The following is an 18494-nucleotide window of genomic DNA, read 5'->3' on the forward strand; positions in this document are numbered from 1 at the left end:
CGCTGCTATATTGCAATAATAATACAGTCCCGTTTGCTGGCAAGTTGGAAGCTGAAGCTGAGAGGTGCCTGCAGATGTGTCAGGTGTAATCACACACATAACAGCTCTGCAGTCAGATCAGGAGAGAAGAGAGCAGTCGTTACATGTCGCTGATATCAAGGAATCACTTTATTCAGCTTCCCAAGACCTATATGCCCATTGCCCATACACATGGCTTAAAAGATCCTACTGAAAAATTCACTTTAATAAAATATTTATTGTGCTGTACACATAATGGTGCTAAAGATTTGTCGATGACTACAGCTGCATTATATTGTACCAGAAATAAAATATGACTTGTGCATACCCATAAGGAAGAAATGATGCATGGATGGCACTATCTGGCTGTACTGACCATTGTATGAGATGATATCATCGCCCTGGGATGAAATATTATGCTGCATTCACTATGTTCTGCACAGATCTCTTGGCACGGTTACTTCACAATACTGAGGAGGAGGGTTTCCTGGACTACACATTGCTGGCACTGAATATAGGACAGTTGCTACGTGAAGGTTATTTACTCAGTAAAGGGTTATTTTTATTCACTTCTGATAAGGTTGCTTTAAAATGAGCTGATATATGAGTCACATTCTGTAATATGTTATTGTATGACAAACATGTAGGTACTATACCTCGCTGTCTTCTCCATTTTTACCATGCACCTTGCTGTAGTTGATTGGGGCCTCCCAGCCCTCTTTTTCACAAAGGGCTTTGTAAAAGGCAGCATTGACCAAGAGGCTACTAGTTTTAAAAGGAGAAGTTGATGGAGTTGATAGGATGGGATTGGAAGAGCCTAATGTACCAGCCTTTTCGTGGAGTCGATTCTTCTTCATACTCAAGTCCAAAGTCCCGTTTTCATCCACTTCAATCTCTGCAGCCTGGGGAAATTATAAAGATATATTATAAATTGATGAACAGTTTGCGGCTTTGATAGTGTGGCCATGTGGTGCTTTTAAGGGATAAAAGTAAATGCAAGCTTTTATTTAAATAATATCTGATTTAGAAAGCAGCTTTTGATTTACATCACATCAGTTAATGTGTAATTCTTTGCCAGAGTTCTGTGTAACCTCATAATGTTCATCATGTTTTCCAGCTTATTGCAGAATTTAAATAAGACCCTTCCAGAATTTAACCAGAAATTTAAATAAAGAAAAAAAGCTGCTTGATGATTGTGAGAAAGTAAAAAGAAATACGAACACGGTTTTGTAAAATTCTGAAACAAATCATTGCTTTTAATATACATTAGTTGTACAAGTTTTTGCAGAAATGTAGAATTTATTAATAAAGTAATTTTAGATACCTTAGTATATTTTAAATACTTTTGTATTAATAATTTTAGATCATTTAGTACTAAATTTATATTATAAACACATTTGATAATTTTTTTTGTAGCAATGAACCCCTACTTTGTTTAAATGGCTCATTTCTGGGGGGAGTCCGAAGAGGCACATATCTACCCCGCAAGATGTCAATTGGTTATCATGACAGCCATGTGCCTTAAAAAAAGGCCTTATTACTGCCATCTTGATATTCAGACAGTTGCTGAGCGTCACAGGAAATCATTATTTCTACCATTGACTGCAATACTAAAGTTTTTATTCAATGAAGAAAAAATTGTGAAAAATATTTTAAAAATGTAAATATATATAAAATGTTAATTTCCCACTTGTTTTCCCTTACGAAAATAAAAATAAAAATAAATATTTACTAAGACAGTAAAAAAATGCAATGAATGGTGTTTTTCTGTCAATGCAGACCTGGAAAACATGCCATGAAAAGCTATCAAAATAATATATATTAATAATCTTTATATAGCGCCTTCATATTCCGCAGCACTTTACAGTTTGCACGCATTATCATCGCTGTCCCCGATGGGGCTCACAATCTAAATACGCTTTGGAATGTGGGAGGAAACTGGAGAACCCGGAGGAAACCAACACAAACACGGGGAGAACATACAGACTCCTTTCAAATGTTGCGAAAAGGAGGATGAGTGACCTCATGGAGATCAACATCCGACACTGCGGAGACACCATCACATGTTTCTCAATGCAGTGATTCTAGAGCAATGCCCCCATCCCTTATGGGAAATATGCAAAAACATGTAAATCAACAGCCGCGGAGACACCATCACATGTTTCTCACAGCTGTCTGTGGATGGATACCATGTTTTGGCATAGGTGGTTTCCTTCATTGGAGACTGCCCTTCCCGTGGTTGTTCCTTCCTGGTGAAAAACCTGGCTAGTCATTGCTTGCGTTGAGAAACATGTGATGGTGTCTCCACGGCTGTTGATTTACATCCTTTCAAATGTTGTCTTTGGTGGGATTTGAACCCAGGACTCCAGTGCTGCAAGGCTGCAGTGCTAACCACTAAGCCACCGTGCTGCCCCAAATATAAAATACTACTTCTCACCACTCAAAAAAACAAAGCCCTCGAAGTACATTTTCTTCCTTTTTTCCAAGCTATATATTTGCTCTTTTTGTAATTGTATTTATTTGTCTAAATTGGCAAAACCGAACAGTAAAGCTAGGCATCCATATCGAACATCTACTGTCCTGGCGCGGACACTGAACATGGACTTCACTAGGAAGTCTGTGTTACTGTTCTGGTTCGGCTGCTTGAACACTAGGTGTTTGTCGCATGGCAAACACTGCTTCTGATAGGTGGTGAAATCATCACCTTCCGGTCAGACAGCCGCAGTTCCTACACTGTCAAAAGACAGCGTGAGAGCTACAGTGCTAGCGGAGATCTCACAAAGGCCTGACTGGGAGTGCAGCCTCAGTGACTGGAGGTAAACTCAATGATGTCACCGCCGATCACTGAAGCTGCCAGTGGTTCTCAGCCTGGACGGTCACATCTTGGCACCGTCCAGGTTGAAAACTATTCCCCAGACATGGATTATGCATGGGTCAGAACGTTGGATAGATGAGGGATATTGTTGTTTTTTATTTTTGTTTTCTTACAGGAGACAAGGGATTCAGTGGACTTAGGCATTAGGTGAGAATAATTGTGTTTGTGTTATTTTTAAATAAAAAAGTAAAAGTATGTTTTGCTTTATTTCTAATACAGGACTTTATACTGACTGTGTTTTTATTTACCAGATAACTATAGAATTAGGTGTCTTATAGACTCCCCTCCATCACTAAGCCATGGGTTTGATGTCACCTGATATCACAAAGGTGACATAAACCCCACAAATATGAACCCCACTTGCCACCACTACAGGGCAAGTGGGAAGAGCCAGGCAAAGTGCCAAAATTGGCGCATCTAATAGATGTCCATTTTCTGGGCAGCTGCAGTCTGTTATTTTTAGACTGGGGGTGCCAATATCCATGGCCCCTTACCAGCCTGAGAATACCAACCCCAAGCTGACTGCTTTAGCAAGGCTGGTTGTCAAAAATGAGGGAGACCCCACACAGTTTTTTTAAATTATTTAAGTAATTTAAAAATACAATGTGGAGACCTCTCTATTCTTGATAACCAGCCTTGCTGAAGCTGACAGCTGATGGTTGCAGCCCCTAACTGTGAGTTTTGCCTGGCTGGTTATCAAAAATACGGGGGAACCAACTTGTTCTTTTTTTAATTAGTTATTTACAGTGCAGGAGGCGGCTGATGAATACTCCCATTAGCCACTCACTGTTATCAGCAGGTGCCGACTGATGGGAGTGGTAGTCCTATCAGCTGACAGCTGACACCAGTAACCGGAGGTGAAATTTATATCTCTGATCACAGCTGCAAGCTCATGCTGTCTTTTGACAGTGTGAAAACTGAGGCTCTCTGACCATCGGTGATGATTTCAAGTGAAAGGGGTTCAGGTTTGGGTCCAGGATTTGCATAATAATGTTCCTCAGTCATTTACACAGTGAACATCGTAAAAATTAATCTGAAAAAAGATTGTCGTAAAAACATTTCTTTCAATATTTCATCCACCTTTGAATTTTGTTTCTGTTTTTCAGTTAATTTCATTGTAGGGTAACAACTCTCAATCAGTAATACAACTTGTGGAAAAATCAGGTTCTCATACTGCTATACTGTCAGAAAAATAAAAAAGTTATGGCTTTTGGAAGAAGGTGAGCAACAGCAAAAAGAGCAAAAATAAAGATTGGCTCCAACAGGAAGGTGTTGGGAATGGCATTTTATATTTTGCTCTGTAAACAGAGAAACGTGGTATATTCAATTAAAGATGCAATGATATGTAAGGGTTAGCCTGAGATTATCACTTATTACCTATCTTGAGTTTTCCATTTCAATGGTGCAGCGGTCAAGCAAGCGCACTGTATTTCTACTCTAGGGGACACCAAAGATAGCTGAGTTCTGTGCTCAGCAACAACAACCAATCACCAATCATAAAGGTTGAATAGAGCTCCAGTTCAGAATACACAGTCAAATATTCACACAGAGGCTTCAGGAGCCCCCATTTTTGCAATTATTTGGAGTTTCCAGATTGAACCCCCTATGCATAAACAATAACAGTCAATTCTAGGCCATGTGTTCTTGACTGATCCCATTGATTCAAACATAGGGATTTTCAAACATATAGGTGCTTCTCACAAAATTAGAATATCATGAAAAAGTTAATTTATTATTATTATGCATTTATATAGCGCCAATTATTCCATGGCGCTTTACATGTGAAAAGGGGAAATATAGACAAGTATAATAAACATGTGTAAGACAAGGGACACACAAGTACGTAAGGAGAGGGGACCCTGCCCGCAAGGGCTCACAGTCTACAGGGATGGGTGAGGATACAGTAGGAGAGGGTAGAGCAGGTTGTGCGGTGGTTCAGTAGACCGAGGATCATTGCAGGCTGTAGGCTTGTCGGAACAGGTGGGTCTTCAGGTTCTTCTTGAAGGTTTCCGGTGATGGTGAGAGTCTGATGTGTTGCGGCAGAGAGTTCCAGAGTATGGGGGAAGCACGGGAGAAGTCTTGTATGCGGTTGTGGGAAGAAGAGATAAGGGGGGAGTAGAGAAGGAGATCTTGAGATGATCGAAGGTTGCGTGTGGGTAGTTACCTAGAGACCATGTCAAAGATGTATGGAGGAGACAGGTTGTGGATGGCTTTGCATGTCATGGTTAGGGTTTTGAATTTATTTCAGTTCTTCAGTACAAAAAGTGAAACTCATATATTATGTTGAATAATTACAGAGTGATCTATTTCAAGTGTTTATTTCTGTTTATGTTGATGATTATGGCTTACAGCCCATGAAAACCCAAAAGTCATTATCTCAGTAAATTAGAATAAATAACAAAAAACCCCTGCAAAGGCTTCCTAAGCATTTAAAAAGGTCCCTTAGTCTGTTTAAGTAGGATCCACAATCATGGGGAAGACTGCTGACTTGACAGATGTCCCGAAGGCAGTCATTGACACACTCCACAAGGAGGGTAAGCCACAAAAGGTCATTGCTAAAAAATCTGGCTGTTCACAGAGTGCTGTATTTAAGCACGTTGAAACATTCCATAGTTATTGCCACATGAAGTGACACTGGTCAGATTTGAAAAATTTGGCTTGGTCACTAAAGTGTCTGCATCCATACAAGCATCTGCACTACTCCTCCACTTAATCAAACTTGGATCACCATATGGTGCAAATTTTGGGAACAATAAAGCCTATTTTGCAAGATTCATAGATAAACCAAACTATGGTTTGTTATTTTTTATAATAGACCTACATGGTATATATATATACTGTATATACTAGCTGAAGAGCCCGGCATTGCCTGGGCATAGTAACCAACTGCGGTTAGTTAAAACAAATTATAATGATTATATTGCACATAAAAACATTTCACATCATATATTCAACACTACAGATTTGCAACACAAATTAACTAAACGATTACCCAAGTATTGATAGTATTTTATTTTCAACTCATTCAAGAGCCTTTTTGATAAACATGTGTATCTGTGTATCTAACCCTATCCTGTGTGATAACGTCTACTGAGCTGTGTACCTAATCCTCTCCTGTGTGATACTATCTGCTGAGCCGTGTATCTAATCCTATCATGTGTTACTGACTGCTCAGCCATGTATCTAATCTTATCCTGTGTGATACTGACTGCTGAGCAGTGTATCTAATCCTATCCTGTGTGATACGTCTGCTGAGCCATGTATCTAACCCTATCCTGTGTGATACTGACTGCTGAGCCGTGTACCTAATCCTATCATGTGTGTTACTGACTGCTCAGCTGTGTATCTAATCCTATCCTGTGTGATTCTGACTGCTGAGCCATGTATCTAATCCTATCATGTGTTACTGACTGCTCAGCCATGTATCTAATCCTATTCTGTGTGATACTGACTGCTGAGCTGTGTATCTAATCCTATCCTGTGTGATACTGACTGCTGAGCTGTGTGTCTATTCCTCTCCTGTGTGATACTGACTGCTGAGCTGTGTATCTAATCCTATCCTGTGTGATACTGACTGCTGAGCCGTGTATCTAACCCTATCCTGTGTGATACTGACTGCTGAGCCGTGTACCTAATCCTATCTTGTGTGTTACTGACTGCTCAGCCGTGTATCTAATCCTATTCTGTGTGATACTGACTGCTGAGCTGTGTATCTAATCCTGTCCTGTGTGATACTCACTGCTGAGCCATGTATCTAATCCTATTCTGTGTGATACTGTCTGCTGAGCCGTGTATCTAATACTATCCTGTGTGATACTGACTGCAGAGCTGTGTATCTAATCCTATCCTGTGTGATACTGACTACTGAGCTGTGTACCTAATCCTATCCTGTGTGATACTGACTGCTGAGCCGTGTTTCTAATCCTATCCTGTGTGATACTGGGCTCCCCCTGCAGTCTGTGTCAGAGGGTGGTCTTTGTTGGCACTGTAATAAATTGTGTTATTTCCAGCTTTACAGAAGGACGATAACACCATAGAAATGATAAGAATAATAGGCATTGTTTGGTGAATTGGAACATGTGGGGTTAAAATTTCACCTCACAACATAGCCTATGACGCTCTCGGGGTCTAGATGTGTGACTGTGCAAATTTTGTGGCTGTAGCTGCGATGGTGCAGATGCCAATCCCGGACATACACACATACTGTACATACATAAACACATTGAGCTTTATATGTTAGATATATATATATATATATACATACTGTATATATATATATATATATATTTATTTTAATATAAACCTTAAATATGGTTTTTACATGCCATGAAGTAATAATTTTGCATTCAATGTCAGTTCCAAAAATGCTCAAAAATAAATTAACAAATAGAGAACTATATAGAGCAATGCATCCATAATCTGGTTTACAATATTTTGCATCTATACCTGCACTATTTTCAGTATAATATGACACAATAGTACAAGTCTAACAATAAGACATTTACTCCATAAATAGAAACATACTAGGCTATTGCAGTAGTAAATAAAAAAAATACTGACACGGGTTTATATTAAGGTTCTTTAACTTTATCTTGCTGCCCATTTCACTGCAATATTATAATCTGATGCGATATTTCTAAGTCCAGAATTTAACAGTGCAGCTTATCCGAGATAATAACTTAGTAACAACATCTTGCGCCATCTGTATAATATCAAATGCATTTGACATTAGTCCTAATAACTCTTAGTTACAGAAATGCAAGGTATTAACTACATCCGTACCAAATGACCACAAGTTACTTATCGGAGATGGCATTAGAACAAGTGGAAGCTTGTAATGCAATGATTGCAAACTTGGTAATGCGGCATAAGCTAAAACATTTCAGCTAAATATGGTTGTGCAAATAATGAGAAATCTGAAACATATTTACGATTTGGTGTAACTTGAAATTGCACAGAGAATCTACGACAGGTTCCAGGCTATTCAAAGTAGAGTCCGATCAAGAAGATATTTGACAATTCTTTATATTTTTTTGTGCCAGTTGTCCAACCCATATTCCATTGACTTCAATGAAAAGAAAAATATTGAATGGAAAGAGATTTACTTTTCCTTATATTTCTTTATACTGAAGTCAGCGGAATATTGAATGGACAACAAATATATCAAACAAGAAAAGTCTTCAGCTCATAAAAAATACAAAGTGACATCAATGGAAAGTAAATACTAATTTGAGGATACCTAGTATGTCATCCATTGTGCTTTGCAGTAGACGCTGTAATGGTTAACCTTAGGTAATAGTATGCAATATTTTCACACCTTTTCAGAAGAGCAAATAGCATTGTTATCAGATGCTGTTGCTTGTAGACTTGTTTGCATAGTTTAGGCTAGGGCTACATGATGGCTTGTGACTAGAGTTGAGCGACTTTGGTCGGATCGGGTTTCATGAAACAAAATTTGTTTCAGATGAATGTCATCCGCTCAAAGTCGACTTTTATTCCCCATTGACTTGCATTGGGGCGGGTTTCGGACGAAACTCCGACTTTTTTTTGCCCTAGTCGGACCAGTTTCATCTGAAACAAATTTTGTTTCATGAAACCCGATCCGACCAAAGTCGCTCAACTCTACTTGTGACCAAATGAAATCAAAGGGAATGTCTGAAAAAAACTTGCCTATTTTTAAATCAGTTTTTTTGAGTTAAATGTATTTTTATAAGAATTTTTATCTATTTTTTATATTACATAGAGAAAAATAGGACTCTTGAAATTTTCACACTAGCTACTGAAATTTTAGATTCAAACCTCTGTCCTATCAGAGAGAGTTTTCAGCAGTTGCATTGCCATCCTAGACAGGATTACAATGAAAGATAGCACCTCTATACACAACTGATAACATGGCTTCATGATAGATAATGCCATGAGTTCCTCTGCTCGCCCTCCCTTCATAATGACCTTCACACACGCTCATTAAATGCATCAGTTCAAAAGATAGTCAGTCAATGGCTGCTAAAGCACAAGGGAATTTCCTAAAAAAAAGGTAACCATGAGTCTAGAATAGCCCCAGTGGCCAATGTGAAAATTGATTTATGTTTTTAAAGGGAATCTGTCACCAGAATAAAGCACTATTAACCCGCAGATATGGGGTTAATCTGTAGGTTACTAGTGTTATAAAACTGCCCGGCGCAGGTTTATTTCCTCCTGTGAGGCTCCAGTTTCAGTCACCGGGGCGGCACCGGCATGGGTTCAGTAATCGCAGCCCTGACCGACAACCAGCCCTAATGCAGAGCGAGTGTCAGTCAGGGTCAAGGGCGCAGTTACAGCCCCTGATCTGTATACTCAGAGCTGTGACGGAACCTGCGCTGATCCCGTAACAAAAACCAAAATGCTGCCGGGGAATAAAGTTAATGTTCTCTCCTCAGCATTCAGGTAAGTGCAGCAACCGGGTAGGTTAGTAACGCTATTAACCTGCAGATTAACCCCATATTGGAGGGTTAATAGTGTTTTTTCTGGTGACAGGTTCCCTTTAATAGAAACCATAATGTGGAAAAGAAACAGTGCTAAGATCAAAAAAAGGACATAAAAATGTACATTTAAAGGGAATCTGTCACCCTTTTTAGCCCCTATTAGCTGCCGGCATAGACATCGGGGGCTTATCTACAGCATTCTGTAATGCTGTAGATAAGCCTCTGATGTAACCTGAAAGAGAAGAAAAACACGTTATATTATACTCACGGAGGTGGGCGGTCCGGTCCGATGGCTGTCGCCGTCCCGTCCGGCACCTCCCTTCTTCATACGATGACGTCCTCTTCTCCCATCCTGTAATGGCTCCGGCGCAGGCGCACTGCTCTGCCCTGTTGAGGGCAGAGCAGAGTCCTGCAGTGCGCAGGCGTCGGGAGAGGTCTGGCACCTGCGCACTGCAGAATTCTGCTCTGTACTCAACAGGGCAGAGCAATATGCCTGTGCCAGAGCCATTACAGGACGGGAGAAGAGGACATCATCATATGAAGAAGGGAGGCGCCAGACGGGACGGCGGCACCCATCGGACCGGACCGCCCACCTCGGTGAGTATAATCTAACGTGTTTTTCTTCTCTTTCAGTTTACATCGGGGGCTTATCTACAGCATTACAGAATGCTGTAGATAAGCCCCCGAGGTCTATGCTGGCAGCCAATAGGGGCTAAAAAGGGTGACAGATTCCCTTTAAAGGGAAACTGTCAGCTGGATTGTGCTGAGTAACCCACAGACAGTGTCAGGTTACTGTGCGCAATCCTGCTGACAGGTTCACTTTAACACAAAAACCTGCATTGTATGGAATCTGGTCATGCAATTATTGCTGGATTTTTTCCAACTGTTGGGTATCAGTCATGGCCTGTTTTGGGTCATAATTATCTGTGATGTGGAAACACTTAAATCAGACTTATTATTATATTATTTTTATTATGATTATGATCTTGTGTCAGCCGACTATAGACTGCCATCTTTGATCACATTGACAGTCTTCTGAATAAATTGACAGACCAATATTTTTGAAAGTAAGAATAACATATTCTGAGGGCCTCTTATACCTGTCACTTGCAAACCTGAAGGACCATGCTATAAACTAATAGGATTCATCAGGGTTTTTTGGAAATAACATACTTGACATGACCCCATTAAGAATGTAAGCCATGATGCTAATGTGAACATAGCCTGATATTGTTAAACATCTCTCAATGTCATTATTTGTATTATTTTATGAATAATATGATAAAAATAAATATTTTAGGCTTTAGAACAATTAATTTGCATTTAAGATGCCTACGCAACATGATCTCATTAGATTCAACGGATAAAAATTGATATCCTAAAATGCATTTTCCACAGTGTTACGTTGCTTTATGCTGTTTATATTATTGTAAATTACAGTTCTAACTTCCAGAGTTTCTGGTGACATTACAATTATTTTGTGCATCTGATTCTCTTTGATTGCATATTAAAACAACTATTATGCAATGATAAACGTATTTTATTTAATTATCGTAAAATGTAACTTTTAGTAAATAATTGCTTTGTTCCAAATAGAAAAGATCATAATAATCATAAAATTCACCTAAAACTCCAGACCTCCACAACAGATGGCTTGGATAAAAAGCCGTGCAACCGGGCTAAAATCCTATTATGTTACAAAAACTCTCCCACTAAAAAAAAAATACTTTTAAGGCAGCAAATGAGCAATATTCCTTTACTCCAAATAATAGATCTGCTTAACTCGGGGCACACTGAGCACTTAACAACTCAAAACTAGGACTAAATGTCTTCCTGCTGGGTTCCATCCATATTGAGCGGATTTCCTATTGTTGATATTATGGATTTGTTTTGCAATCAACAACATTTTGTGTCAGATTTTCTGCCTCTTGGCCTCGTTTTGACTCACGAATTACATTCTACAATTTTTCTACTTCCTTCTAATTTTTTTACGTGTTTTGAACTTAACAGGTTACTGCAGTTGATTTCAACCAGGATTCGTCTTGAGATTACATGCATTAGTTTCCTTTGCATAAAAGCTAGTGATGAGTGAATGTGCTCGTATAACGTCTTATCCGAGCATGGGCGGGTGTTATCCAAACATCTGGGGGTGCTCATCTATTATGTTTGAGTCCCTGCGGCTGCATGATTTGTGGCCGTTAGACAGCCTCAACACAGGCAGGGATTGCCTGTCTGATAGGGAATACTGTTGTATTCCCTACCAAGCCCTACCAAAAAAAGGCCCAACCGACTGATAGGAAAAACAGGCCCTGAAGTCGCTAGGACTTCAAAAAGACTATATCAGCACTCAGGTAAATTCTGAAGACAGAGCAAGGAGACAAAATGGAACTCAGCACCCCCCCGACCGGGGATGGCTGAACTCCAAAAAACAAGGTAAACAATACAAAACTAATAAGTTCAATAGCAGAGCAAAAACTTATCTTTGAGAAGCAGGAATCAGACTGGTCTCCAAGAATCCAGCAGAGAAATCACCAGCGACTCAGAAGGGCGTCGGCTGCCTTATATCCAGTCAGCAGTTCCTGTTACCCAGTCATCATCTACCAGATCAGGTGTTTGATAATCAGCCTCACTACCTTCCTTCACCAGAAGAGGGAGTTCATCAGACATCGACGGTGAAGGGAAAAATGAACTCACAACAGAATTCCCTTTTCCAGAGGCTCACCACCACCCAAGTGCCAAATGAATGGGAGAAAGAACCCCAAATCAGCCACATAATCTGCATCTATGTTATGTATGCCAGGGGTAGATCTTAAAGGGGGATAAATGTTTAAAAGATTGATGTGTTCTCTTTTTTCACTGTATCCACTCATTGTGAGAACAAATATATACTGACCTGCACTTTGTGAATTTATCCAATTTCAGAATAACCAAGAAGTATATTTTCTCCTTGCAGAATTTGACATGCTTAGCATTGCGAGATGAGGAGACTTAGAGCCACAATGCTCCTCTGGGAAATATGCAAATTGGCTCTTCAGAGAGGAAAAGGACTAGAACTCTAGTGCCACCTATTGGAAGTAGCAATCCTAAAAGTCAAGGTCGACCCTTTAACGAGCCTTATCACATGACTTAGGATAAAAGAATGCTTAGTGTGTCAATCTCCATGAGGAGAAACAATACTTCTAGGATATGGGTCAGACGCCTCTCACATAGCCAAACCAGTTCTCACACTTTGCACTGACGATGGGCAGTACCCTGAAACACAGCGTCTGCAAATTGAGATTCTGGTTTGGCTTTTATCCTAAGTCATGTGATAAGGCTCGTTAAAGGGTCGACATTGACTTTTAGGATTGCGACTTCCAATAGGTGGCATGAGAGTTCTAGTCCTCTTCCTCTCTGAAGAGACAATTTCCAATTTCAGAAAAAAATTAAGATTGGAAATGGTATATTAACACATTTTTGGAAATTTTGTAGTGTATAATGATGTTTTTAAGGACAGAAAATGATGTTCTTGTAATATACAGTATAAGCAGAGCCCAAAGAAAGCTCTCTGATAGACACCATGCATAATTTGCATCTACCCAGCTAGTGTATCTGTCATTTAAAGGGAATCTGTCACCAGGTCTTTGCTAGCTATTTCATCTGAGAGCAGCATAATGTAGGAAAAGGGACCTTTATTCCAGTGATGTATCACTTTGTGTCACAATTACAGCACCTAATAAACTATCAGAGTTATTAGATGTAGCAGAGCTCAAAAGCTACACCCGTCCACATCACAGCTCTCTAAGTACATTGTCTATTGACAGTGAGCTGCTTATCAGAGGAGGGGGCATGGTCAGATGATGGCTCGCACAAACACCAGTGCAAACATTGATAATGACTTGATGATAAAACATTCTTTGCAAGTAATGAAACAGCACACAGCCTAATAAGTGACACATTGTGGAAATCTGTGTTTCAGCCCCTATCTTCAGATTATATAGCAAGAACCTGCTGAAAGATTCTCTTTGAGATGTCTGCTCAGGTAAGTTGTTTGTGACTATTACATGAGAGATATCTTTCATTTTCACCAGTTTTTCTCTCTATAGATTCTATTTCTAATTTGCTTTCTATAAGATAGTGGATAGAAATGAGCTGCTATGATGTTTTCTATACACTATGCGCACAGACGTGAGGCATTCCCATTCTCTTGTCTCTCAGTAGCATGTTTAGAAGTAGCAATCACAGAATGGGGGACATTGTGCAGCAGTACTAAGCAGTGTAGCTGTGAATTGAGCATTGAGTGAGCTATAACACCTGACAGCAGGAACAAGGGTCTACGCCTCTCTCTTTCACTCTGCTTCTCACCTCTGCACTGGCCACCTCCCCCATACCCTCTCCTTATACTACAATAAACAGCTGTAATCTGATTCCTCAGTAAATTATCAATTTGTCTGGTCTTAAGCAGGATCGATTTTAGCATTTTTTTAGACTGAATGTAGCAGTTTCTATAGTGTATCAACAAAAGATGTGTATTTTTGTCTCTTTTATAGTTATATTTTAATTATTAGGAAACTGACACCCTTTACTGTAATGCCTGCTTTTTAGTGTTTAGTAGCATGTTCATTGATTTAGAGCTCTGACTCTTGAGGTTTAGTAGTTTAGCCATCCTAATGAAGGAGTCTAGAGGCTTAGTTTAGTACTCCAGTTTTTGGTATATTGCCCTCAACTTGATCCAATTTATGTCCCTTTTACCTTCTCAAAGGGAATTTGTCAGTTCCCCCGGAGGCTTTTAAGGTGCACTTGTAAACATTTAGTTCTTTATTCAGGCATTCCAGCAATGCTGTGATTGTTTTATACAATTGCAATAAGTAAATCGTTGTATAAGGTTATATATCGCATTTTGCTCTATGCTAATGAACCACGACTAGTTCGATGAGGCATTTATTTACTGAGACTAGTTTTGGTTTAGTAGCTGCAGTCACGCGCCTGGACCATGGCTAAGGGTACCGTTACAACTAGCGACGCATCAGCGATCCCGACAACGATACGACCTGGTAAGGATCACTGGTGCATAGCTAAATGGTCACTAGTGAGCTGTCAAACAGACAGATATACCCAACGACGCAGCAGCAATCCAGCGATCTATACAGCGACCTCGGCGGTCGTTGGTATATGGTCACACAGTGGCTAGTCAGACGACTCCCGCCTGCGTCCTTGTGTTCTGCATCGCCAATGAGGTCACTCATTGGCGTCAAATACTGTGATGAGCGCTGGCCAGCGGGACACCAGCAATGAAAAAATGGCCCAGGCCATTCGAGCACGATCAGCGAGATTGCAGCGGGGGCCCAGTCACCGCTGCGTGTCACATGTAGCGAGATCGCTATTGCGTCACAAAATCGGTGACGCTTAAGCGATCTCGCTATGTGAGAAATGGCCTTTACAGTCCCTGCACTGCCAGTGCCTTCACAGTTTGCTCTCCTCCCTCTGTTCTCTTCTCACAGCTCTGTACTGCAGCCATTTGGAGATCTGTCACAGAGGAGCAGAGGTGCCAAAAGGAACTCAAACTGTGATGATGTCAGCATTGCAGGAACTGTCCATCTTGGTGAGGTGGTGTGACTACTAAACCTAGACTAGTCTCAGTGAGTAAAAACCTCAATAGACTAGTCCGCGTTCATTAGCATATGGTGGTGTTGTAGATACTGGAAGTGCGGCTACAAGGAAAAAAATAAGTGATATTCTCTCTGTAGCCACTTACTTCCAGTCATTGGGGCATGGAGTAGTTACTGCTCACTACTCTCAGTAGGGCAGGCTGTAAATCAGCGTTCCAGGGAGTGACTATAGCCACGCTCATAGTATAGTAAGCATTGCCTACAACTGTTACCTGCACCGGTGTCTGGAAGCAAGCAGCTACAGGGAGAGTATAACATCATTTTAATTATGTAGCTGCACTTCCAGTAAAGTGACTACATAGTGTTCTACCTGTTACATAGTAACATGTAACATAGTTTTTAAGGTTGAAGGAAGACTTTAAGTCCATCTAGTTCAACCCATATCCTAACCTACATGCCCTAATATGTTGATCCAGAGGAAGGCAAAAAAAACCCATGCGGCAAACAGTAAGCTCCTCATTGGGGAAAAAAATTTCTTCCCGTCTCCACATATGGCAGTCAGACAAGTTCCCTGGATCAACACAATACCAAGTAAACTAGTGTATATAACCTGTAATATTATATTTTTCAAGAAAAGCATCCAGTCCCTTCTTAAATTTCAGTAAGGAATCACTCATTACAACATCATATGGCCTGACACTGGCCACTAAATGTGAGTTTGTCCTCCACCCATAGACCCAGGACTTTTTCATTGATGGTTTTGCCCACTGTTTTACAATTAAGCACATAATTATACATCTTGTTCGTTGTACCCAAGTGCATGACCTTACATTTATCCCCATTAAAGCTCATTTGCCATTTATCAGCCCAAGCTTCTAGTTTACATAAATCCTCCTGTAATATAAAATTGTCCACCTCTGTATTGATTACCCTGCAGAGTTTAGTGTCATCTGCAAATATTGAAATTCTGCTCTGTATGCCCCCTACAAGGTTATTAATAAATATGTTAAAAAGAAGCTGGCCTAATACTGACCCCTGTGGTACCTCACTGCTAACTGTGACCCAGTCCGAGTGTGCTCCGTTAATAACCACCCTTTGTTTCCTATCACTAAGCCAGGTCTTAACCCACTTACACAAATTTCCCTCTATCCCCATTGCTTTCATTTTACAGTGCATTGCGAAAGTATTAGGCTCCCTGGAACTTTTCAACCTTTTCCCACATATCATGCTTCAAACATAAAGGTACCAAATATAAATTTTTGGTGAAGAATCAACAACAAGTGGAACACAATTGTGAAGTTGAACGAAATTTATTGATTATTTTAAATGTTTGTGGAAAATCAAAAACTGAAAATTGGGGCATGCAATATTATTCGGCCCCTTTAACTTAATACTTTGTTGCGTCACCTTTTACTGCGATTACAGCTGAAATCAGTTTTTTACATCGAGAGACTGAAATTCTTGCCCATTCTTTGTTGGCAAACAGCTCGAGCTCAGTGAGGTTTGATGGAGATCGTTTGTGAACAGCAGTTTTCAGCTCTTTCCACAGATTCTCGATTGGATTCAGGTCTGGACTTTGACTTGGCCATTCTAACACCTGGATACGTTTATTTGTGAACCATTCCATTGTAGATTTTGCTTTATGTTTGGGATTATTGTCTTGTTGGAAGACAAATCTCCGTCCCAGTCTCAAGTCTTTTGCTGACTCCAACTGGTTTTCTTCAAGAATGGTCCTGTATTTGGCTCCATCCATCTTCCCATCAATTTTAACCATCTTCCCTGTCCCTGCTGAAGAAAAGTAGCCCCAAACCATGATGCTGCCACTACCATGCTTGACAGTGGAGATGGTGTGTTCAGGGTGATGAGCTGTGTTGCCTTTACGCCAAACATATCGTTTGGCATTGTTGCCAAAATGTTTGATTTTGGTTTCATCTGAGCAGAGCACCTTCTTCCACATGTTTGGTGTGTCTCCCAGGTGGCTTGTTGCTAACTTTAAACAAAACACTATTTATGGATATCTTTGCGAAATGGCTTTCTTCTTGCCACTCTTCCATAAAGGCCAGATTTGTGCAGTGTACGACTGATTATTGTCCTATGGACAGGCTGTCCCACCTCAGCTGTAGATCTCTGCAGTTCATCCAGAGTGATCATGGGCCTCTTGGCTGCATCTCTGATCAGTCTTCTCCTTGTTTGAGATGGAAGTTTAGAGGGATGGCCGGGTCTTGGTAGATTTGCGTTGATATGATACTCCTTCCATTTCAATATGATCGCTTGCACAGTGCTCCTTGGGATGTTTAAAGTTTTGGAAATCATTTTGTATCCAAATCTGGCTTTAAACTTCTCCACAACAGTATCACGGACCTTTCTGTTGTGTTCCTTGGTCTTTATGATGCGCTCTGTGATTCAATCAGAAACCTGAGACTATCACAGAGCAGGTGCATTTATACAGAGACTTGATTACACACAGGTGGATTATATTTATCACCATTAGTCATTTAGGACAACATTGGATCATTCAGAAATCCACAAAGAACTTCTGGAGTGAGTTTGCTGCACTGTAAGTAAAGGGGCCGAATAATATTGCATGCCCCACTTTTTAGTTTTTGAATTTCCACAAACATTTAAAATAACCAATAAATTTCGTTCAACTTCACATTGTGTTCCACATGTTGATTCTTCACCAAAATTAATTATATGTGGGAAAAGGTTGAAAAGTTCAAGGGAGCTGAATACTTTCGCAAGGCACTGTATGTATCAACCTTTTGTGTGGCACTGTATCAAAAGACTTTGAAAAGTCCATATACACGACGTCCACTGCATTCCCTTGGTCCAGTCCAGAACTTACCTCTTCATAGAAGCTTATCAGATTAGTTTGACAGGAACGGTCCCTCATAAACCCATGTTGATATTGGGTCATGAAGTTATCCTTCTCCAGATACTCTAGTATAGTATCTCTCAGAAAATGCTAAAGGTTTTTACCCACAGTTGAGGTTAAGCTTACTGGTCTATAATTTCCAAGTTCAGTTTTTGTCCCCTTTTTGAATATTGGCACCACAGTTGCTATACACCAGTCCTGTGGTACAGACCCTGTTATTATGGAATCTTTAAAGATTCAAAATAATGGTCTATCTATGACTGTACTTAATTCCTGCAGTACTCGGGGGTGTATTCCATCCGGACCCGGTGATTTGTTAATTTTAGTGATTTTTAGACATCACCGTACTTCCTGCTGGGTTAAGCAGGTGACATTTAATGGAGAAATTTTTTTTTATCACTGATCATATTGTCTGCAATGGGATTTTCTTGTGTAAATACTGTTGAAAAAAAGTCATTAAGCATATTGGCTTTTTCCTCTTCCTCATCCACCATTTCACCCAGACTATTTTTAAGGGGACCAACACTATAATTTTTTAGTTTCTTACTATTTATGTAGTTAAAGAATATTTAGGGATTATTTTTACTTTCACTGGCAATGAGTCTCTCTGTCTCAATCTTTGCTGCCTTGATTTGCTTTTTACTGAATTTAAATTTTCTGTATTTAGTTAATGCCTC

At 40.0% G+C, this 18494-nt stretch overlaps 1 protein-coding gene across 8 annotated transcripts in view; it reads right to left on the reverse strand.

The window, feature by feature from the left end:
- The window catches only part of ST18 (ST18 C2H2C-type zinc finger transcription factor), a 438484-nt gene that overhangs the window by 111094 nt on the left and 308896 nt on the right, over positions 1-18494 (reverse strand). For all 8 annotated transcript variants that reach the window (XR_012233808.1, XM_073583795.1, XM_073583796.1 and 5 more), the window contains one exon: positions 675-920. Coding sequence is in view for 7 of the 8 variants with exons in the window: in XM_073583795.1 (XP_073439896.1) it covers positions 675-920 (246 nt within the window). In the remaining variant the exon portion in view is untranslated. The remainder of the gene's footprint in view (positions 1-674; positions 921-18494) is intronic.

This window comes from Dendrobates tinctorius, unplaced genomic scaffold (genome assembly GCF_039654945.1).
Source record: "Dendrobates tinctorius isolate UK_male_01 unplaced genomic scaffold, ASM3965494v1 ptg000081l, whole genome shotgun sequence".
In the NCBI taxonomy this organism is placed as follows: domain Eukaryota; kingdom Metazoa; phylum Chordata; class Amphibia; order Anura; family Dendrobatidae; genus Dendrobates; species Dendrobates tinctorius.